Genomic DNA, 23,802 nt, shown 5'->3' with positions numbered 1-23,802 from the left:
CATCATTTGGGAAAAAAAATAAAAAACGACCTTAAAAAAAAAAAAAAAAACACGCACAAATCCATTTTCATGGCTATATCTAACTATTGTGGCTTTTAACCAGGTGTGTTTTGTGGTCTGTAAATTACAGTAAGTGGATATGAATTGCAAATTAGTCAGATAATGAGCTTAAAAATAAGGTTTATGAATTATGAAACCGGTGAAATGCAAGCACGTAAGCGCTTAAAAAGGACGAGGACGGAAGGACGAAGACGGAAGGGTGACCAGGTCGCCGACGGAATCTCTGCTTCCCACAACGTGGTTTTTAAGCTCAGATCTCATACATTGTGTTGCTCCCGACTTACTTTAATAAGAATCTTGCCCTGTAGGCTCTGAGGACTGGGTAGCGTCTTGGACTCCCTGGTGAGCACGTGCCCGACATCCAGCTTGTCGGCAAACACTTCCCTCAGATACTGTGCGATCTTCTTCTGCTGCTGGATGCTGCAGTGGTTCTCGATGGACAGAAGCACGGGATACCTGCCACACCACACATAACGTATGTGAACATAAAGCGATGCTGAGCAAAAGACTTTTTTTTTTTCTCATGCCTAACATGTTCACGTCCAACAGAGAGGAAGTGAACGTTTCAAAGCGGAAATTAAATCTGTCGCAACAACAGGTCACCTCTACGTAGTGTGTGTTTGAGGGGGTTGTATGTATGCCCGGTGTTTTCATTTGGAAGGGAGACTTTTTGGCCACACGGTAGCAGAAATGTCAGCTTTGTCACAGCTTTGCCTTGAGGGGACGCAAGCATGCTTTCACCTCACTCACCCACGTACAAACACACAAGCAGACACAGAAACAAGCACGCATGCACACAAACAGGTGCTGCGCTTGAGACAAAAAGCGCCAACAGAGCGAATTACATCCAGTTATTACATTTCACCGATAGAGATATGCTGAGATTCTCTCCGGTGAAACATGAATGCGTGCGACTGTGCGCTATGTGTGGTGCGATGCCACTTAAACCTAGCCAGGGGACCTTAATCGTACTGAAAGGCCACTGATGATAAAAAGCACCTAAAAAGAGAACAGAATTGACCGTAAAGAACGTGATTTATAAATATATCGTATTTTCCGGACTATAAGACGCAACTTTTTTCCCAGATTTTGAACCGTACAGCTAATACAATGGAGCAACTTTTCTGTGGATTTTTCTTTCACCGGTCGGGGCACTCTATAGTTCAGAAAATACGTTAAATGAATCTAGATTTTTTTTTTAAATTAAAAGTCACTGTTTTAAGAATGTACCTTTATGTGCATTCATAGTACAAAATAGTTCTGGACGTGCAGTAAACAACAAATTTTTTTCAACATAGAAAACTGCGTCTTATAATCTGGTGCGGCTTGCATGTCTTTTTTTTTTTTTTTTTTAGGTTTTTTTTTTCCAAAAAGAGTTGCTGAGGTTTATATGCTGGTGTGCCTTATAGTCTGGAAATTAATTGTTAAACGTGCCTGTAATACATGGAATATATAAAAGTTTTAGACTTTTATATATTCCACGACCATGCTCGTAACTCAAAATCCCATCAACAGTCAAAAAATCACCACACAGCAATGTAGGTAAAAAATATAAATACAAAAATAAAAAAATAACAAAAATTTAAAAATGAAAAAACAAAAAAATAAATGAAAAAAAAAAAAAAAAAAAAAAAAAAATTAAATAAAATAAAATTACGTTAAAATTAAAAAGATAAATAAATAATAAAAATAATCCGGGATCGACGCAGCTAACACAGTCATGTACGGATCACCGTACAAATGCACTGCAGCTGTCGTGACTGCACTTTATCAATAAAGATGTATTGTATTGCACTATAGCCAATGTATAGAATGTTCAAAGAGGTAGAAAGCTACAGGGAAGGAGCACAATCACCTCTTCCCTGTTTGTAGGAGATTACGAGACCGCTAGCTTCATGTATCATGAGCTACAAGCAAAAGAAACACTTCGACCAATTAATTGGACACTCAACGCAATGCCGCCGGGCACACAGAACAAGCTGACGGTTTAACTAAATAATAGCTAAACAGGCGTACAAACTCAATTCTATTTTTGCTCCAACAAGCTGCTGCCAAATTGAAACTCCACTTCAGACTTAATTACACCGCTTGAATCCGCTGCCGTGCTGCCACTGGCTTTAAAGGAAATAAATAGCTTTATAACCGGAGCCACTGGCTTCACATGGTAGAGGAAAAAGAGTCGGCATCACTATTGAGGTGGCATTGGACTCTGTGGAGACAAATGCTCATTCGTGTGGGGATTGTGAGGAAACACTGGTGAGCAGATGGTTCACTCACATGCTAATGATGGCCAAAAATCGGTGTTGTTAGAGAAAGCCAATATTGACTAACTTGAAACATAAAACTGCTTTCAAATTGATGACGGCTGATTGGTGCATCGTGTTCCCTATGGAATAAATGCAGCATTTCCGCTGCTTTTTGCATTATTGTTTCATATAATCACCAAAGTGGATTGCGCGCGCCCGCTGAATAATGCAATTCACCACATAGAATCGTGTTTGCGGACAGAATGTCATTGTTGTTTGCCACAGGGGAATTAATTAAATGTTATTGGCGGGCTCACTGGTTATTGATGAAGGCATATTTGTTGATGGTCTCGATGACGGACTTGAAGGTGATCTTGGAAGTCAGCGTGTAGCCGTGCTGGACCATCGGCTCGCCATCTGGACCGTCCCAACAGTCCACTGCAGAGAGAGGGAAAGAAGAACACATCATCTGTATCATTCTCCCTGTGAGGAAAAGAGAGCCTCTTGTCCTTTAAATGTCTCCTCTCATTGCTCGTAATGAAGGTGAAGTGATACTTGCGCTCGATGACACATGATCGCAACTTGGGCAGACTCGACTTTGGATTTTCTAAATTACTATTATCTAACATTGAAAACTTTAATATTGCCATAAAGGCGGGAAATTGAATGCAGTATCAGATATATTTGGAGTAGCACTGAATCCACTGTCGCATTCGTACGAAACACAATTTATGAACAAACACAACTATTCACAGTAACAGTACTAGGACAGTGAGCCAAATGCTGCTTCACCATGCCGTTAACTGATCACATGTAACGTCCACTGACCTTCCACGCAGCGACAGCCGGACTGGAGAACCCAGGCGTACATGTCGGTCTTGGAGTGCGAGAGCAGCTGGTCTCCGGTCAGGTACGTGTTGTGAGAGGAGGCGATGAAGTAGTTGCTAAGAGGCTGATCCATGTCCTGGTTCACGTCATTGTGCAGCGGGTTGAAAATGTCACACGTCGGACTGCGCATGAAGCTTGTAAAACCTGGGATGAGGAAAAACAACAAGTGGCTGATAAAGTGGTGGAATATGAATCAACATTCATGAGGACATGGTCGGTGAAGACGTGTTGTTAAGTTGTGATAAAACTTCAGAATACTGTTCTTTGAAAGAGGAAATGGATGAATGTGCACTTATGACAGCATGCGCGTCATCGTCTTTTCAAATAAGACACCAATTCTATTTGTGTTTTGAGTTTTCTTTAGAATATTAAAAAAATGTCTCACAACTTTTGTTTTTTTTTTTAAATTTCAACTTAATTTCCTCCTAAAATTATGAATTTAGAGTCGGGAAAATTAGAATATTGATTTGATGAATAAAAATAATAATGGTAGTTATTTTCGTAATGTCAAAACTAGCTTGCAAAAGTAAAAGGTAAATGTTTGTAATAATTATTTTCATCATTCTCATAATATTTGCAGTTTATTGTTGTAAAAAAATACTTGGATGTTTTTTCTCGGTTTTTATTTAAGAATTTTTTTTAATCCTCATATCACATAATTGTATTTTGATAGTAGTATAGTGATTTTTTTCCCATAGGATAAAAACAATGTTCACATGTTACAAAAACAAAAACGTGAAGTATTGGTTCTTAGAAAATGACCACTTTTTTTTCATTTTTTTTCAATTTCAAATCAATATATTTCCTCATAATATTCCAGCTTTCAATTTTTTTTTTAATATCACATTATGACGTTATTAAATATGATTATTTTGGTTATATCAAAATATAGTATTATTTTTCTCAGTGTTAAAACTGTAAAAAAAAAAAGTTATTTTGCCATATTCTGAAAGATTTAAACCTTGTGCATGCATGTAAAAAAAAAAAGAAAATGGGGGGAAAAAAAATAATCAATTTTTGTGTATATGAGTCCGCAGAGCGGTTGTTGAGGATCACTGAAGTAACAGACATTTCTCAATAAAAAAAAACAATGCAGTGCAGCAGTGACATGAGCAGCAGGCTTTTAACGGAAACAGATGAGGACTCACAAGGCTGGAAAGAAAGCTTCCATTTATCCATAGAGGGAGGAGGACAGAATGAGACAGGAATAGCAAGAATGCGCCCGTTATATTGCGGACAGCCAACAGCAGCCCTTCGCAAAACGTTGGGGGAAAAGTGTCTTGCTGTGAAAACGCAGTTATGCGAGCGGACATCCATCTTGTCACGCCTCTATCAAATTCTTGAAAATATGAGGCGTCTGTGTGAGAAAAGGTTATTTCTATCACAAAGGAGCATGTTGCAGGCCCGCGGGCATTAGGCCAGCGTCATGGCGTGATCAGTCAGACCCATCACGCCTCCTCCCGCGATGGCAACAATGACATTAGTCTCGCTCTTACACCTCCTCGCGTCGGCCGCCGCGTAGGCCGCTGCGCTCCCTTGCAAGCCGCCACGCTCTGACTTCCCAATTTTCTCACACCTCTTCGCTCTGTCACCTGCCCTAAATCGAGGCTTCAGTTGGCACTCGTTATGACACTGAGGGGGAGTGAGTGCTGTGAGTGAAGAACTAATTATTTACGGGCAAATGTACAAGCACAATGACTCCATGACATGAGAGAAAGTTAACATGGAAGAAAGGTTGGAGTTCACCTCGAAGGTGTTTGATTGGGCTCGTTCTTCCGCACAGTCTTTCATGCGCACCTTCATGAACCTCGCAATGAGAGATTATCAGGCGTTCCGCAAAAAAATGCTCCAATTTCAATGAATTAGTCTGAACATTTTTTCATAATTAACACTGAGAGTGTTAAAATACACATTATATTTAATACAGATAATGTACAAAATTATTGTTTTTGCATTTGTCTATGCAAGCAACATGACGGACAGAACAATCAAATTATTCATTAAAAAAACAGGACTATAAGACGCACCCACACTCTCCAAAAAGTATACAAGTCGCACCAGGCCATAAGCCGCACTTTTCTATGTTGGAAAAATGAGTTCTTTACGTCATGTAGAGAACGATTTTGGACTGTGAATGCACCTAAAGGTACATAAACAGATTGTTAAAACAGTGCCTTTTAACACGGCAACAACTTTGCTAATTAAAGCAGAACAGACAAAAAAAGTTGAGATTTATTTAGCGTATTTTCTGAACTACAGCGCCCCTACTGGTGAAAGAAAAATCCACACAAAAGCCGCACCGTTGTAATAGCCGCATGGTTCAAAATGTAAGAAAAAAAGTCGCGGCTTATAGTCCAGAAAATACGGTAATCAGATTTCTCACATTTGTGAGTAAATTGGACACTATAATTTTCGTGACATTTTTGGTCGGTGGGTCAGAGGATGATTTTAGTATTCCGCGTCAACGTTTGATGCTTGAAGTCAGCGAATGACTAATCATATGCTTTTCGCATCACATCATCCAATCAGCCAAAAGAGACTTTCGACTCGCCCATCTGCTGCTAACTCCAGAATTTCTCGCTCTGTGGAGCAGTAAGATGTCAAAATGGGCAACAAAGTGACAATATGTCCATGTGACGCAAAGAGTATGAATATAATCTGACTGTGGATGAGCATTAGACTCGTCAGCTTCGGCTATTCTGCTTCGGTATTTTTTGGTATTTTTATAAAAGGGCGCAGTTAGAAAGCATTTACAACAAGTTTACTTCCTATCCCATAAGCATCTGATACAACCAATATCGCAAGGCTCACCTTCAATCCCCATGACACCTTTTTGTTTGTTCTCATCGGACACCTCAAACTTGTCGATGATTTCAACCGCATATTCCGGACTCACGTTGACCATCTGCAGAAACAAAATAAAAGGTGGCCTTTTCAGCAAAAAAATCACGCAGCTCATTACTGTATATATTTAAGGTGGTATATTAAACTTTAGTTTAGTGAAAGTAGACTTTAAAAGAAAATGAAAAGGACGAATAAGGAAAACGTCAGTAAAACGGAGGGAAGTGAGGCTGACTGGGTGGAACTAATAAATCATGTAGCTTCTTTGGGAATATAAACATTAATACATGTGACATTGCGGAGCGACATCAAACGCTACTGAAAAGCAAATCACAATTTGTAAGATCACATCACGTAAATACTGCGCAGGAAACGTATTTTAAACGTAGGATTGGCGGAGTGCCGCTGTTTTGGTTAGCAACGGATATTACATTTTCTGCATGTGAAGAAGTGAATCTATGAGTTGAAATAACTACAATCACTTTGCAAGCAACTCATTTAGATAATGAAGTAAGTAACAGTGCTGCCCCCTACTGGCCATTCTGTTCAACCAAAATAATCGCAGTAACAGTTAATATGCACAGGGCTCGTGTAGGTCAGTCAAACAGGGCGTTAGAGAGGCAGTACCCAGGACTCGACGTCACAGCCTTACCTTTTGCTCGCAACGCAGCATGTTGGCTAGCTCGTCGGCCGTCAGGTGGTCTTTCCTGTCGCTGTAGGCCATCATGAGCAGGAAGAGATCCCGCCGCATGGACATCATCTTGTAGAAGACGGCGAACTCGTCGTACGTTAGCGTACCCTGATGATCGTCCGTGTCTGCTTCCTGAGGCGGGAAAAAAAAAAGTCACGTCAGCCAGCCAGCCAGTCATTCGCTCCATTAATGTTGCAAGGCATAACATATTGATGACCGCGGGAGTTCATATTTCACCGAGTGTGAGCAAACCACACTTCTGACAGCACTCGAGGTGCATTAATAACATCATAAACCTCCACGAAGTTGGGGAGAGCAGGCATGGGTTACACATCAACTGCACGTTGCGTTGTTTATTGTGGGTTTGTTTGTCGGCTATGCACAAATCAGAAACAACTGCTAATATTTTCTGATTAGCTTTTTTTGGGGGTGGAATAGCATTAGGTGTCAGGTCAAAGTATGCATGGTCAAATTGGGAAATAAGGAAACAAAATAAATATTTTGGCGCAACTTGTATCCAATTGTCAGCAATGCCGGAACATAAAAAGGCTGAACATGTCAATCAAAAGAAACTTAATTATGCTGCATCTGATTAGCCACCAGCTGTGCAGTCAAAAATGTATTTGGCGCAAAGCACATTGAGTGACATATCAAATCACTTGACTTGATGAAGGCTTTCCACGAATGTCATTATTTTTCCAATGAGCCTTCATATGAGAAGGTCGTCACCCAAAAACGTTTTCAGCACAAAATCCCTTTGTATGCCCGAGCATCAATAAAATAGCAAAACACAATTTTAAATCAATGACAATAAGAATCCCCCGAAATTAGGCCACCAATCCATTTTGGGTCCCAAAACTTGGTGATAAGAAATCAATTACGCAACATTGCCGCACTTGACGCAAATGCATCATTTCAACTATTCTACCACCAAGAATGTCCTCTTTCGGTCTTGAATGGCTTTCCTTTCATATCATCACACGCGTTGCCTGAGGACACGCTCAGCACGCCTCGCTGCTCGTTCCAGTCCGCCACCTCACACTGACAGATCGCCGCCGCCTCATATCACCTGGATCTCACAGGGACTGATTCCAGCTGACGCCCAATCTAATAATGGCGTCTAATCCCTCCATCGCGCGACGGCCCTGAATGAGCTCGCCGTGTGCACAGAAAGGGAATCCACATGCGAATTCCCTGATGGCCGTCTACAGAAATGTTTCGGCTCTCTGTGTCACATATTTACAGCGTTTTATCGGAAAATGGGTCCACGGGGTTGTTAGTTACACAAAGCACATCAAGTATCGCGAAAGCGCGGGCACATAAGTAGTTATAAATAAAAATCCTTTTGCGAGGATGGAAATGGAACCAACCCCTGTTCCTCTTATTTCTATGCAATAAATTATTATTATGGCATCTTTTTTTTTTTTTCGGGCAAGAAGCGAGGATTTTAAATCACAAGGCCAAACTGAAGTCACAAATCATTGAAGACTGTCAGAAAAAAAAAAAAAAAAAAAACGACGACTAAAAAGGCAATGATCTGTTATCTGTTCCGCTCGGGTTCCTAATAAAGTGAGACACTGATGGTCGCGGCGTGATCCTCCTCAGAAACATCACTAATGCCCCATGTGGAGCTCTGACATTAGCCCAGTGTGACTTGTCCTTTAAAATTTAAGGCTCTTTGACAACTTTTACCCTTCTAAAACTTTTTATCTCACCAGAGACCACATAACTGCTCATGCATGTCGAAAAAGCCCCCCAAAAAAATAACTGAAAATGTGAGCATATTGACGTAGAACTGCCATTATTCATTCTGATGACGGTGTCGAGCTTTATTAGCTACACTGACGTGCGCTGCAGGAAATTATATAACTTCACTACATTAGTCCGAAATTATTTACTGACTACAAATAATGTATTATCCGTCTATGCCAGTGACATATATTGATAGGAAGAACAATTCAATGCTTTGCCACTAGGTGGCAGATGTTAAACCCTGTATCCACTTATATGTTTACACATTATAAGTAAATAATAATAATAATAATAATAATAAAACTTTCAGATAGTGCCAATCAAGGGTGGTTATTCACTCATTGGATTTTATCATGCTTGCAAGGATGCCTCAATTGGTAGTAGTTCAGTACACCCGATGAAGCGTGCATTAAACATATATAACATGATGTGCCCGGTACTTCCCATGTCTCCTGCTAATGAGAGATTGTAATGCAAAGATAGACGTCTTTTTTTTTTCCCGCACCTGGAACATTTGCTTGACCTTCCTCCGTGGGAGATTGACATTGAGCTTGTGAAGGAGTTGGTAGATCTCATCTATGTTCAGCAACCCGTCGCCGTTCTTATCGGCTTCCTCAAATGTCTGCTTCATCCACGTCACCACACAAGTTAAGGATATTTGTCCAAAGCGTCTAGGTTTGAGCTTTATTTTGTACATATTATTTGGGGGAAGGAGACGCTGGAATAAACACACTGCCTTGAACACATCAGTCCGAATAAGAAACATGAGCAAAAAAAATGGAGGAGAAGGTGTGTCACCTCACCTGTCTCCACCTTCACAACAGTAAGGAAGCATTTTACTCAAAAGAAGACCGGAACACTGCAGCAAAGTGGAGACTGTGGAATATAATCCACTCGCATACAGGCGCTAACATGCAGCAACAGCAAATCTAAGCAACCAAAAGTGGTTTACGCCGTATATGGTATCAGCTCGGGGGACTGTGAAACCTAACTGACCAGGTACTAGAAAATAAATAGCATCTCATAGTACCCGATTTTGCCAATGGAAAAGCATCAATATTGAGTACAGCCATACATTTGGAGAGACGAGGGATACGACTGCAATCCTCAAATAGTGGCGCCCAACAGACTGGTTTGCACTCGAATAAATAATTGACTCTCCCCTCAATATATAAAGGCTAAAAAAATTAAGCTTAGACATAGAATTATTGAGAGAGTTAAGAGTTAACTGCTAAGCCAATTTGTAGTCTGTTGCTGACCAAAACGGCAGCACCTAAAGAGGCAAAAAGAGTGTCCGATAAATTCACCGTGTTAATTCTCATGCACAGTCACGGTAACTGGAGCTCACTTTTATTCTCAGCCCCTTTGAACTCAATGGCTAACCTTTAGCAACGCGGCTCAGATGATTTAAAGTGTGGCGACATACAGTGAGTTGTGAACAGGTTCTCTGCGAGTGCTAATTTCAGTTCATAGACGCCATTTTCTGCACATGGATATTACGTCGCCTTTGAAAAATAGTGCGCCGAATGTTGGGAGACTGTTGGGACACTCGTGCCTCGCCTGTCGCCAGGTGAGTGGTCATGCTTCCTGGCCGAGCAAGCTGTTGGCCATTAGCCGCTAACGGCAGCGCCTGATGCCTGATGAAAACAGCTGTTGCGAGTCAACATGTCCGCCCTCAAATACAAAGTATATTTAAAACTCTTCTTAGCGCTTTTTTGATGCTTGACTATAATTTTTTTTCTCCTGAAAAATAGAACTGTTGAACAAGTCAATTTTACAGGCATCTTTCTTCTATTCTTCCCGTAGAACCCTTTCTCAAATCTTCAGGTTTTGTTCTTCCCACAAAAATGGCGAAGATAACAGTACAGAAAACGGAGCGATGGCTGCCACTAAATGTTTAGCATGCGAAAAGGATATTGGTCGTGGGTGCGCTGCCGTTTGGCCAAAGAGTCCTCGTCGCTGATGCCGGCCATCAGGTAGCGAAGGCCTGTGACCCAGGTCCGAGCTTCGTCCGAGTTGGACGTAACCAGGTCCAGGGACTCCATGTGGTTGCCATGGTAGACGGTGAAGCAGCACGCCGGGTCCAAGCTGCCCTCGGGATGCCGATGGAAGATGTCTGACTGGCCGCCCTCCGTCACTTTGTATAGCGAGTCGATGGTGACTGACGGGGATGGAAAATTAGAGGATTACCACCAGACAATTGGATGTGGAACTCTACCCTGCACTAGGCCTGAATATTCAAAAAAACAATTCCTACCCAGTAAAGCCTTTTTTATTTTATTTATTTCTATGGCGGCATATTGGATGCACCCATTAAAGCAGCTCTTTTAAAGCTACTTGATTTAATTTTGAGCCAAAATGTTTTCGTCACCATCCATTGTAAAATGCTCCATTTTCCTCCCGCCTGCATAATCTCATCTCCTAAATTCCGTCTTGGCTGACAGTAACAATATGGCCGTATCATTTTACATCCCACACACATACACACTCGCACACACATTTTTGCAAAGGACAGGGCACAAGTGTGTGAGTGTATTTCACAATCAAGGCTAGTGAACATATTTAAGAGGCTTATCGAATGCTGACAGTGGCAAACTGTGTCGTTTTTAAACATGTTCGTACACATCCATAGGCGTCTCAGTGGGTTGATGATAAAAAAAAAAACACACATACACACACCCGCACACACACGCATTCATGCACATGCCCACAACTTGTCAGCCATTTAAGGTAAAATTGGGAGGATCACATAAAGCCCTCTGTGACAAGATTTTTTAATTCTGGTATGTTTTAAAAAAAATAATTAATTTAAATTTAAAAAAAGATCTCTGTGCAAGTTTCTGAATGCTAAATATCATCATTAAGTGAACATAGTGACACCTAAACGTGTTTGAGTATTTGATAACTGATTTTATTTTTTGGGGGGGTTATGTTCATTTTAGGGTTTTTTTGTTTTAGTTTTAGTTTTTTTTATGGTTTTGCTATTCCATATAGTAAGGCGCTCAAAGCATATTTTTTTCATTATTCATGTCCCGATTTTCAGATTTTTTTTTGTTATTTTTTTATTTGGATTTTTAATTCACCCCCTTGGAATAAATACCATACCCTGATTTGAACTTGTCAATGCAGGTGTACCTAATGGAATGGCCAATGTCTTCATCGTGTCTGTGTGTGTATGTGCAAGCGCTGCAGTGTCGCCAGCGAGCGTGTGTGCGTGCAAACGTACTCTTGGCCTTCTCGCTCTTGCGTGATGGCTTCCAGCGGATGCAGGAGCGATGCTCATCCAGGTAAAAGAGCCTCACCAGCCCTTTGGATCCCGCCTTCAGCTTCACCATCTGTGTTCCGGACTGCATCACACTCATGCATCGCTCCACTGAAGAGGAAACACACACACGCAGACACATCATCTTTTTTTTTTTCTTATATATATGAAAAAAATAAGGTCAGTCGATTGTCACTGCCAGACACAAAAAGAGCAGGTGTGCATTCTTTATTTGTCTTCTAATTTGTCTCACTCGATGTTGGCAAGGTCAGAGTGTAAGGAAACACAGAGATGCGGTTGTGTGCGGACACAAGGCTATCTATCCGCTGAGAGAGAGCCCTGAAAGCAACTCATAGAGAGGAGACACAGAGTCATTGATGCACAGGAAGAACATCTCAGCCTTGCCAGGCAGGAGGAAGAAAACGCCTCAGCTTCATTCAACACATTAGAAGGACCCAACGTCCTTTAGGTACACCTGCGCATCCAATACATAATTCTGTGGAGGCTGTTACGATAATATGGTTGTTGCTAACCAAAACAGTAGCGCCTAAACTGAGTAATCGGGTTCAAATGTGCTCAGTTTACAGCCGCTACAAACTCAGGTCATTACAGTCACTACCCATTTTGTTCCTAATAGGGTGGCATTAAATTATTTTTTTTCATTACACGGATGGCGACTGTATGAAAGGATAAAGTATTCAATGCACATAATGGAGATGTTTGCGATTGAACCTCATGCAATAGAAGACAATAACTGTCTGCATATGTCAATCCCAGGACCATTGGGACTTTTTCATTTCAGCCGGATATGCTTGTATTGATTTAGCAAACCGTTGCGTTGATAATGGTGCAAACAATGAAGCCCAGGGAACGACATTACTCTCTTATGTCACACCAGCAACTGCACAATAACATGAGCAACTTGACGTCTACTGCAGTGGACCACAACAAAGATTCTGCGCTCATTCCGTTGAGTATGTCCACACACACACACGCACGCGCACACCCAGAAATATAGACACACACACACACATGTATATATGCAACCACATCTATATTTAATAAGGAGCAGGTTGTATGTACTCAGGAAAAGCTTCGCAAAGAAATATTCTACTCTCAATGATTCACCAGGGCAAGATATATCCAACCGTGCAGTATAGTACTACACAAAATAAACGCATTTCCATACACCACAACCAGTACTAATACAAATTCTCAACAGGTTGGAAAAAAGTTCAACGCTCCAATGGACCAAACAAACAATCCTTTTCACTGAGTTCTTTGGACTTTCATTGTTCTGAATAATTACCGCTCCAAAGTAGTGCAGTCAAACTGATCTAAGAACAGGTCTAAGAAAGGACATAAATTCATATATTAGGGGATAAGGACCGAGCCCCGTTGCAAATAGGGAAAATCAGCAATGTACTGAAGCCCCAGAGAAGGGGGTTGTAGTTGCATATCAATTCCACAAGGTGGCAGAAAAGCATTTAATAAGGACGATAAAGATTTAATGTCATGCGTCTAACGTATACGATCATGAACTCATGTTACGTAAACAAATGTATTGAGGACTGAAATTATTCAACAACAAACAACCTCCACATTAGGCTCATCAATACAATTAGCGAGCATACTAGTCTAAATAAAGTGCAAATTGGAAGTTTCAGTTACACGTTTGATTCCGCTCGAGGTGCGTTCAAGGACCACCAATAAAATTGGACGGTGGACGCCCCGATGCTGACAACAAAACACTATCCACAATTTAAACAGAACAACAAGATTCCGCCATTTGGCGTCAAAGTTAGACTGGACATAAACGGCAAAAAGTAACATTGTCAGCGACTAACAGAGGATAGTTTACAAGAAAAAAATCACATGGTGCAGCGGGGAGACTGGGTACTGACAGAATAGAGAAACACTTCACCAATTTGACAACGGACCACTCCACCTCTTATGGATGCTGTGGGAGTATGGAGGGGCCCGGCCATCAAGAGCCATCCAGTCTGTATTATGTAACCGAGATGCATGCTCCTTGTTCTCCTCATGAATAATTATGACTCCTTGGTGGTTTAAATGGACGCGATCTCAAGTGGAAACAATGTGGTGGGCCACCAACCACTTGGTACGCTATTCATTGCACACATGAGATCCTTCGCTCCTGATTAGGCAGAAAACAAACTTCACAAATTCAGTCACGATTCAAACCCTTTTGGGCCACTGTACTGAAAGTTCTTGTTTGGCATCATAGGAGTCGCGTCGCTATTTTATCTGGTACTGCATGTAAGAGGACCTCATAGGCATGAATAGCGATTCTAAAATGGGTGGTTGGCAAAAACAAACAAAAAAAAAAAAAAAAAAACAGTGTACAAGGTCGCGGGGGAATGCTGGAGCCTTTCCCAGCTGACTTTGGGCAAAAGGCCGACTACACCCTGAAATGGTCGCTCTTCAATCGCAGGGCACACACAGAGGTGAATAACACTGTTAGCGACTCTTATTTTTCAAATTAATCCACCAATTCATTAGTTATCATAATTTTACTCTGCCAAATATTGGAGTCGCTAGAAATCTTCATTGATTGAAAAAAAAATTAGGATGCTGAAGACAGAGTTAGACTCCAGAAAAGAAAAAAAAATCTGAAGCAAGGAAATAAAATCTCACCCCATCTTCTGAAGCCCGCAACTTCACTAACGATTGGCTCTTAATTACGGCCTATGTGGTAATGTCGTGTTATTCATCTCCAGTCCACAGTCCCGGTTCCAGAGAGCTAAAGCGTGTATTCTTCTGGGTGTCGTATCTCGGTTGGTTTCAGGGTATGGCGCGACAAGTTTCTCGCAAGGCCTTCAATTGCGTAACACCATAAATACGGCCCGGAGGGAGAAAACGGCACACACATACTGCCACAGCTGAAAAACTGCACAATTCCCTCAGCGTGTAAATACGTGAGATATTTTTTTTCCCCTGAGAAAAATTGAAGAGGAGGGCAAACGGGCTAAAAGAGAATGCACAAGTAGGCATTGATTTATTTATTATTATCCTATCTAGCACAAGGCGGTGTTCTTTAAATAGACGCCGTACATGTGCAGGCAGTTCGCCATCTTGTCTTGATGTGTAAAATTTATCATATTTTTAAATCAGAGAGGTTGAAAGTAGACGAGTAGTTACTTAGCACTTTATGTTATGAGATTCTGCGTTTCAAACGTCTTTTTTTCCAGCTAGTGCGCCTTCCTCTCTAATTCTAAAAACGCCCATTTAACTTAAGTCTCTAAAATGGCTATCAGAGCAAAAATTGTTCGTTTGTATGTGCCCTGCGATTGGCTGATCCAGCTCAGCCGTAACTCGAAAGAGGGCAATTGCTGCAAAAAGATGATTGAACAAGGCCACATTAAAGCATTTCATCATGTGGTATGGTCTCTTTATGACAGGCATAATACTTTTTACCCGCATTGTATGTATTTTTTTTAATCATTATAGAAATACAGTCTCCTTTGAATCAGTTTTCAGTGTGCCAGTCAAACAGTATCAACTGAGCAACCAGGAAAGAGTTTTGTATATCACTCGCCTACATTAAAATAGGTTCCTTTTTTTTTTTTCCATTTTATTTTTTGAGCTATCAGGTAAAAACAGCAAAATAGACAAGATCATTGAATTGTTCAGATTTTCTTCCCTGGTTGCTTGTTGCTAGGCAAACTTCATAGGGCAAATGTTAATAGAGTTCTCATTCTATGTACTTCATTTTTGCACGGCACCACACTGCCCCTAAGAGGCCAAGGTGGGCACAGCAGGACAAAGGGTATTTATTTTTATTCAGTTTTTTTTTTTTAATTCTTTTATTTGAGTATATTCTTAGTTTACTGCCTTACTAATTCATTTTGTCATTCTCCTTTCAAATTATGTTTAAAGCTGAAGTTTTAAGGGTTGAAGGAATTTTACTTTTGTCAAAATTCAAGTACAGACTTAAGGAATTGTTGCCGTTGTACCAACCTAAATTTCTATTTTATGGCACAAATTATGATCCCAGGTTAGCTACAATTGTAGTTTAAATTTTGGTGGCTGAATAAATAAAAATGAAGTCAATGAATAATCGCTTTATTAACCATGATTTCAATCCCAATCAAAATAATCGTGATTATTTTTATTGCATCCAGCCCTCTTGGGAGTGGCAATACAAATCTTGAAGCCTCTTTTTGTTGCTCTTTTGTTCAATTTCCGCCAAACTGCTACAACTCCTTGGGTGCGTTCTTCCATCTAGTGACGTTTCAGTCGTAGTCCGGTTATCTTGATAATTTGATGTTCCCTCAACCAAATGATTTGTGCAGCCACAATAGGGCTAAAATTCACCATGTCACATTCCACTTTACAAGATTGTGTCAGGAAAAAAAATCAATTTTTCCTCTGTCATATCTAAGGCGGAAGATTGAATAAAATACAATAATTTTTTTTTTTTGCTTAAGTAGACCCAAAAAATATATCATCTTTCAGCTTTTTTTTCCCTGCTGCCTCCTATTTATTTCAAGGAGACACACAAGGAAGCTATGGGCCCTGGGAGGAAAAAGCACATGAAAGCTTTGAAGCGGCAAATTCAAACATATTTTAATCGGAGAGCTGATAGCAGTGACGTGATTGAACAAAGCTTGTCCTCTCTCTGATGCACACAATGAAGATCAAGTCAGGACACACTGAACACAGACTCATCCGTGTCACATTAGCATACACACTCATCATTTGGATGACAATTTTGCATTTTTCAATTTCAAAGGTCACAAACAACCAAACCAACTGCAGGTTTTGTGGAGGCCAATTACTTAACTGGTTCATATTTTAAGTCAGCAAATAGCTAATCCCACGTTTCATTCGAAATTCAAAATGACCAACAAGGTGACACTCAGTCCTCATAAGTCTGTGCAGGTACAGGAGTACAAAAATAAGCTAGTGGATGCGGGTGGCGTTGCTAGTTTACGATTCTGATCACTGCAATACAACACATAGCGGCATCACAACACTTCACTGAAAGTGAAACAACAAAAGTAAAACATTTGTTAGTAAATCTTTTAAAGGCTCATTAAGATAAAATCTCCACTGTTTCTTATACCATGACGTAAAGCTTCCAACAACCAAATTTGAATGGAGGCCTAGTATCCAGGTTCATCTTTCCCATACAACTTGATTTATTTTGCTACCTTGTTATTAATCAAGCCGCTCATCCATTTTGACTGACGGAATAACAAACACCTACAAACGCATCCGTGACAGCTGGTAGAATGCACGTCAAATCAGACAGCACAAGTAATGAGCGTCCCCTCACCTCATGCTGGATCAAAGACGGCGAGAAGTGAGAGCCGCGCAGTCGTCGCGAGGATTCTGCCGATGTATAAACATGAGCTTCTGCTCTTTTCTTTGCTGCTTTAAATAGCGACGGAGGCAGCATGCCAAACATGATCAATATGCAACATGTTTGCCCACAAACGCACACGGTATAAGTCGTCAGACCAAAGCTAACTGGACAGCAATAAAACATCCAGTGAGTAACAGTACAGAACGGCCTACGGCTTGTATTGTTATCAACTTGAACAATGTGATGCAACCCAATGCAAAAGACATGAATTATAATATTGCAATGCTTGGAATTGTTTGAAAAATCACTTACGGCTTTGAGCTTTAACTTCTTGTTACTTGCCTTACATTTACTTTATTAAGTTTACAAAGGTCCACTAAACTCTCCACAAGACTATATTACAAAGAGGAAAAATATTGTTTGATTTTTGTCATTTGCTTATTTTGTAATGTTTAAAAAAGAAAAAGCTATATAGTAACAGACAGTTTTAATGTTTACTTTTTTTTGTTGTTTTCCGTGTTGTTATTGCTGCATACGCTCTAAACTCGGTAAAAAAATAACCCAAACAGAGTCAAAAACTTTTGGTTATTTACTTCGTTGGGTCAAAAGAATAGCCCTCAAACAACCCAATTTTTGGGTTAGTAATGGTTGGATGATAAGGCAATTTATATGCACGCTGTTAAAAAAAAGAATCTTAATGTAATTTATTCATTTTTCTTTCATTTCACAAATTGTATTTATTTCATGTATTTACTTTCCTCTTTTGTTATTCTGTCTTATTTTATTTGTTTTAGTTTATCAAGTTAATTAAATGATTTATATTTAAAAATATTAAATAATAAATTTATTTATTTATTTATTTTTTTTTCTGTCTCCATCTTTTAATATTTGATCTATTTTTATAATCTCAGTACCAAAACAAGAAGATGACATTTCATCATACAAACACACGCTCACCTATGAGTGTTAGTCTGCATTTTGCGGGTCCAGCCAGAGTGCCGCCAATGTGCTCAACATTCCGTGCCAACAGGGTCGCAACAGCTAACACCGCCGATTTCTCCGCAGAGCCGCAAATTAAGGTGGCTGGCTCTTTGTATGCAGTGGGGCCAAAGAGTGAAAAATAGATTTCCTCCATTTTTATTCCTCCCGGGGAAAGAAAAAGTTCACAACAACAAAAAAATTGTCCAAAAAGTAGTCCAAGCCGTCAGTTGTGCCGCCTGTAGCTATTCCACTCTTGATACACACTTCACAGGAGCATCCTGGCTGCAAAGCACAAACAGCGTCTGAGGAGCTCCTGCTGCTTATCCTCGTCCTCTGATGTCAACACCTTCATCTCCTTCCCGAAAAACACACACACACCTTCCTCCTGGTCATCCGCTCTACGCTCTATTCTCCCACCAGCTTGATTGAGGCCCACGTTTAGCCTATTAAATTACAATTGTTGAGCAGATGATGATAAAGCGTGACAGACGCTCACATGGACGAGTCTCCCGCTACCCTCTGCACTTAGAGGGTCAGTCGGCGGGATGCGAGGGGGATAACAGCCCCTGTGTGACATAACAGCCATGATAATGTACCGGCATAATCACGTGACATGTGGGATATGTCAGGCCATCCATCTGTCCGTGACACACTCAAATACTTTCAATTGCAGTGAGAGTCTCTCCGGATTATCATACGTCAATAAACAAGGGGAAACACCAAGGGTTTATTGTTCGAGTTCAGTGTTTTGAACCTTTTTTAGAGCCAAAGCGCACACAATATGTGACCCGGCCGAAAAAAAAGGAGTCAGAAGTAGCACAGTTAGGAGGAGGGAATAAATGGTTCCGTATTAGTATCTACCACTTTCCTCGATTCATCATTTTTATTTTCACGACATAAACTATAAATCGGAAAGTGTCGTGAAGTCGGTAATTATCTTGTTATAGATATCCAAGATGTGAAATCCCCAAACATATGGTACCAGTATAAAGCTGATTATTCCAGTTTTGCTAATTTCGTACTCATAGCTGCAATCTTCAACTCTCACTGGAGCGGTTCGCAGCTGAGTGTGAAGCGGTTGGCATGAAAATCAGCAACTAGAAATCTGAGGCCATGGTCCGAAGAGGGTGGACTCTGTAGCGGTCTTTCCTGGCGGAGACAGAGCTGAGCCAGAAGGTAAATGTCTAGATTTACGGGTCCATCTACATTCCTAAACTCACGTAAGGTCAGGTCGGGTCGGGTCCGTGTCGGTTCGGGTCCGTGTCATGCAACCAGTTCAGGGTGTTCCTCGCGGGATAGGCTCCAACACTCCTCATGAGGATAATCGTCTTAGATAATGGAGGCATGGATGTAAATTCCACCCCTCGCCAACCCGAGTATTGACGAATTCTAATCCACAGTACTGTGTGGTCTGGGATGATGGCAGAATAGCAGCGTTCACACGTCTTGTTTTCCTGTGCCTTATTTCCATAGAGTAAATGAGAAGGATGGAGCGGCGCTGGAACAAACGGCGGGTGTGACATTAATGAGCTGCAACTCCAAACTCCGTCGGCAGCCAAAACAAGTGAGTACTATATGGCCACGTTCCATCACATGATTGACGCCGTAATGAAGATGTGGAGTCCAGAGTCATGGAGGCCCGGAGACCTTGCACAGAACGGTGCAGAGAAGACGGACAAACTTAGTGGCTTGTCACGCAAAGGCAGGTGTGGGCAAACTACGGCCCGGGGGCCACATGCGGCCCGTTAAACGTTTTAATCCGGCCCGGATTTTTATTTTGGGGTAATCGTTTTAAGGCTTTGTGCAATGTAAAAGTGTCTTCAGAATTTCAGCCCGCGACAAAATAATTGACAGAATCGATTATTAAAATAATTGTTAGTTGCAGCCTTATTGCGAACCCCTGTTAGCAGCAATGATACGTTCTAAATGACGATATGCGATAAAGAGTATGAAAAAGATTTTATATGAGAGGAACCAATCTATACTATACCACGTTTACGATACGTAACCAAACATTCTGAAAAAGCACGACAGTTCGAGAGAAACGTTTGGATCCACATGTAAATACATTGAGCTCCATACTACATGTGAGACGATTTCTCCAAGCAACATTATTCATCATTGGCTTTTCCCGGGCAGAAACAAATCCAATAAAAAGGTGCCGTATCAGAAATCCCGTGAGCACGACATAATGAGCATTTGTTGTCTGTGCTTTCGAAAAGGCTTCTCATCCAAGTCCATAATTTCTTCCAGGGATGCGATCACGCATAAGCATGACAAATTACAAATTGATCTGATGAGATGTGAGAGTCTTCATGCAAAATTTAACACACAATCTGTATAAAATGGTTTCATTTTCTGCATTGTCACCAAACTCCAGATGGATGCGAATTAAAGACCGTCCATTAGTTTTGCAAAGATTCAACATTAAAATTTGGCGCACCATTTTTTGAGTTGAGTCTGAACTAATTCCAACTTGGCCTCGCTGCCTTCCGGAGTTCGATGCTTATGTCATGAACAAGTTTTGAAGGGTCGCAGGTTTACTGTTGTGTTCATTTTCATGACTGCCCCTTCTCAAAGATGAACAACTTCCTGTTTTATTTATGTAGTAAATAGTCTTCACAGGCAAATCCCAAATCAGAAACGGAGCCATGTCGCACTTTTTATTGTTTGACCAACGTTTAGGGCATTAAGACATGATGGAAAATGACGCTTTGAATTTGCTTCATGAACCAGTTGTTGTATTTTTTGACTCCTCTAGATGACAGTGTTGTCTTAAATAAAGGGGTTTAAAAAATGGCAATTGAGTGTACTTTCAACCCAATGCTGGACTGAGAGTGGCATCTAGAGGAGTAAAAAAAAAAATTAGCAACTCATTCATGAAACAAATCTGAAGCTTCATTTTCCCATCACTACCTGTCAGTAATATGTACCAACCCCTAAACGGGAAGAATTGTTAGTTTCTAACAAAAGGTGCTAACTTCTAAATTGAGTGTGAGACGGAAAACATGGTGATCTGCAAATAAAAGCTGATATGCGGCGCCATTGTCTCTCATTTTGGCCTACAGCAAAAACGTATGAATTTTCCTGACTATCACAAAACTTTTCAAGTGGAGTTTATAGTGTCTCCTCAAGAAAGAAAAAAAAAAATCACTATACTATCCCATTAGCAACATGAAAGGTTGCAAAACATTGGAAAATGACTCGTTAAAACACACGCACTCTTATCTCACAGTCACTTTCCGCTGCTAATTAGGAAGTGCTCAAGGCGGCTCTTAAATCGCTTGCGCTACAATTGAGTTGCCGGGTTTCCCTTGGGGAGGCGGCCGGAATAAAAATAAACATGAGACTTGTGCGGCAGGATAATATGCGTATACCGACCGTGCAGCGGTGGTGGGGAAGTTGAGTTCTGACATCAAAGCGCGGGAACTGAAGACTTCATTATGGTATGTGGGCGTGTGTGTGTGTGTGTGTGTGTGACAGCACATATTGATGTTGACTTCCCCTGTGATGTTTAAGATGGCTCTTTCTACCTCGCAAAGACGGTAAGGCTGCATGGCTGTGAGCAGATTGAGATACAGTATCTGTGGCAGTGCAGTCACTCCGTCAAGTAAACCAACTAACTGATCTCCAGCCTACGAAGAGGCGTGGATGCATTCAGGCGCACCTGACAGTTGCGAGATGTGTTAATAAGTAGGCAGCGCTTCTGGGTGGTTTATTAAGAAGTGAGGTGGATGTTGAAGCAGAAGTGCGCCCACTCAAACAGGTGGAACGCTCTGTGGAGGCGAGCGCATTCTGCTCTTAATTCTGATGAGTTTTAAAAGATGATGTGCAACATCTCATCATTTGGAGTGTTGCGGGATATGTGATCTGCTCATACTCAACCAAATGATTCTCAATTCGTCAGACAAGCCTACGTCCACTATTCCACTGAGCCAGGCTGCTGTCGAAAAGTTTTAGGAATAAGGCCGGAAGGCTAGTCAGATCGCGGCCAGGGGGTGGGGGACTGACCGGAAAAGAAGGGTCAAATGCCCAGCTCTAACAAACGCAAACATTCGGTGAACATTTGTGACCTGGAACCAACCCCGACGAGAACGCAACAGTCGTTGCCTTCAAAAACACGATTGTTGGCCACTCAATGGGGCTTTTTGGAGAGAATTTCTAGGTGCAGCCAAAGGCGTTAATTGTGTCAGGTTTGGTGGTCTCAATATTACATTTCCGCTTTTTGCAGATGATGCGGTCCTGTTGGCTTCGTCAAGCAGAGATATTTAAATCTCATTGGAGCGTTTAGCAGCCGAGTTGAGATAAAAATCAGCATTTCAAAATCCGAGACCATGGTCCTCAGTCGGAAAAGGGTGGAGTGCCCTCTCCAAGTCGGGGATGAGGTTCTGGTTTGGGAACGCCACAGCACGAGCTGGACAAAGTGGATAGGGAGAGGGATGTCTGGGGTTCGCCGCTTAAGAATAAGGCGGAAGAGAATGATGATGATGACAATGATGATGAAGTTTGAAATATGGCAACGGGCGGTGAATGATATCATTATTAATTCCATTATTTCCTTTTCAGTAAAATTGTCAACCAACAATCCCGTGCTGGGATTCTGTTGAAACCTTACAGCTTCTACTGTGTACACGAGATACTCTGACAGATATTAAATGGCAGATGTTGTTGGATGTTGGTCCTTGCATTATTCAGCGCACGTTTCCATACAAAGCCGTACAGAGGCAGAAGAGAAGGAAATTCACTCAAAAGAGGAGATGAGCAGCGAGGAGACGAGAAGCAAAGATGCAAGCGCTCCCCTGGTGATTTTTTTGCTGTTTTCTCTGGCCCGGGGCAACGGAGAGCAAGACGAGAGAAAGCGGCAACATGCTGAGATTCATCATCATCATCATCATCATCATCATGGGGCATCAGCATGGAGGAGGAGACATATTTTACAAGCACATTTTTGGGGGATGATAAGACTTTCTAATCCAATCCTTCTAACAACACAAAATGAAAGAAAGCCCACGCAGAAAGCAAGTAAAAGCCCCTATATTTTCTTTCCTAAATGGGGATTAAATGTGTCATGTGACAGCCTCTCACCCAAAAATGCAGCAATGAGTCTTGAACATCATCAGACACATTGACTGCTCTCTGTGGGTTGACAATTTAAGGCTTTCCTGCCCCCTAGCGACACGCACTGAGGATTCGTCTCTGACATATATTTTTTTTCCCGTCACTGACTAATTAGTTCACGTTGCATTGTTGCATGTTATGTAAATTCAACTCCCAGTCACTGTCAAAACAGCGCAAGGCTCCATCGATTTGGAGAGTTTACGCACATCTGGAACTACATGACTCACTTGAATATTCTGAATCATAATCACAAGATTCTTACTTACCCCTTTCCAAACTGAGATTCCTGCAAACTTCAAGTTCTGCCATTGAGTTCTCTCACAAGCTCCCTCCATGCGCTTTAAGGTCCATTATTGTCAAGCATCGCATTCACTGGTCACTAAAAACACGCACGACTAGTCCCCATGTCCAGTAGTGGTTCGGATTATGAAATGAGTCATTTTTTTCCATCTTAATGGAAGCAATACATGGAAAGATCAAGCTCCTGGACACCTGGCGGCTGAGTGCAGTGTGGGCTCACATCCACAGACAGCGAGCGCGCACATCCCCTCCTCGCCGTCCTCAGCGTGTAAGCCGATTTCTCACACGCGCCACGGACCCACCGACTGACTGGGCGCTCCAGTGTGCATGA

The 23,802-nt window shown here is 41.3% G+C and overlaps 1 protein-coding gene across 4 annotated transcripts in view; it reads right to left on the bottom strand.

Moving 5' to 3' along the window:
* The window catches only part of plch1 (phospholipase C, eta 1), a 54,172-nt gene that overhangs the window by 20,586 nt on the left and 9,784 nt on the right, over window positions 1–23,802 (bottom strand). For 2 of the 4 annotated variants that reach the window (XM_088300488.1, XM_088300489.1), the window contains exons 1-9: window positions 18,030–18,581; window positions 11,705–11,851; window positions 10,396–10,639; window positions 8,984–9,113; window positions 6,688–6,858; window positions 6,006–6,099; window positions 3,135–3,338; window positions 2,624–2,744; window positions 345–516 (exon numbers count right to left, since the gene is read on the bottom strand). In XM_088300488.1, the coding sequence (XP_088156614.1) occupies window positions 345–516; window positions 2,624–2,744; window positions 3,135–3,338; window positions 6,006–6,099; window positions 6,688–6,858; window positions 8,984–9,113; window positions 10,396–10,639; window positions 11,705–11,851; window positions 18,030–18,207 (1,461 nt within the window). In that variant the 5' untranslated portion in view covers window positions 18,208–18,581. Of the gene's footprint in view, window positions 1–344; window positions 517–2,623; window positions 2,745–3,134; window positions 3,339–6,005; window positions 6,100–6,687; window positions 6,859–8,983; window positions 9,114–10,395; window positions 10,640–11,704; window positions 11,852–18,029; window positions 18,582–23,437; window positions 23,789–23,802 lie in introns of those variants that run through there. The other 2 variants (XM_088300491.1, XM_088300490.1) reach the window with 2 other exon arrangements.

The sequence above is a fragment of the Idiotropiscis lumnitzeri genome, chromosome 7 (genome assembly GCF_059441095.1).
Source record: "Idiotropiscis lumnitzeri isolate Australia: NSW breed Sydney's pygmy pipehorse chromosome 7, RoL_Ilum_1.0, whole genome shotgun sequence".
Lineage (NCBI taxonomy): Eukaryota > Metazoa > Chordata > Actinopteri > Syngnathiformes > Syngnathidae > Idiotropiscis > Idiotropiscis lumnitzeri.
This window is presented reverse-complemented; position numbering and strand designations above follow the sequence as displayed.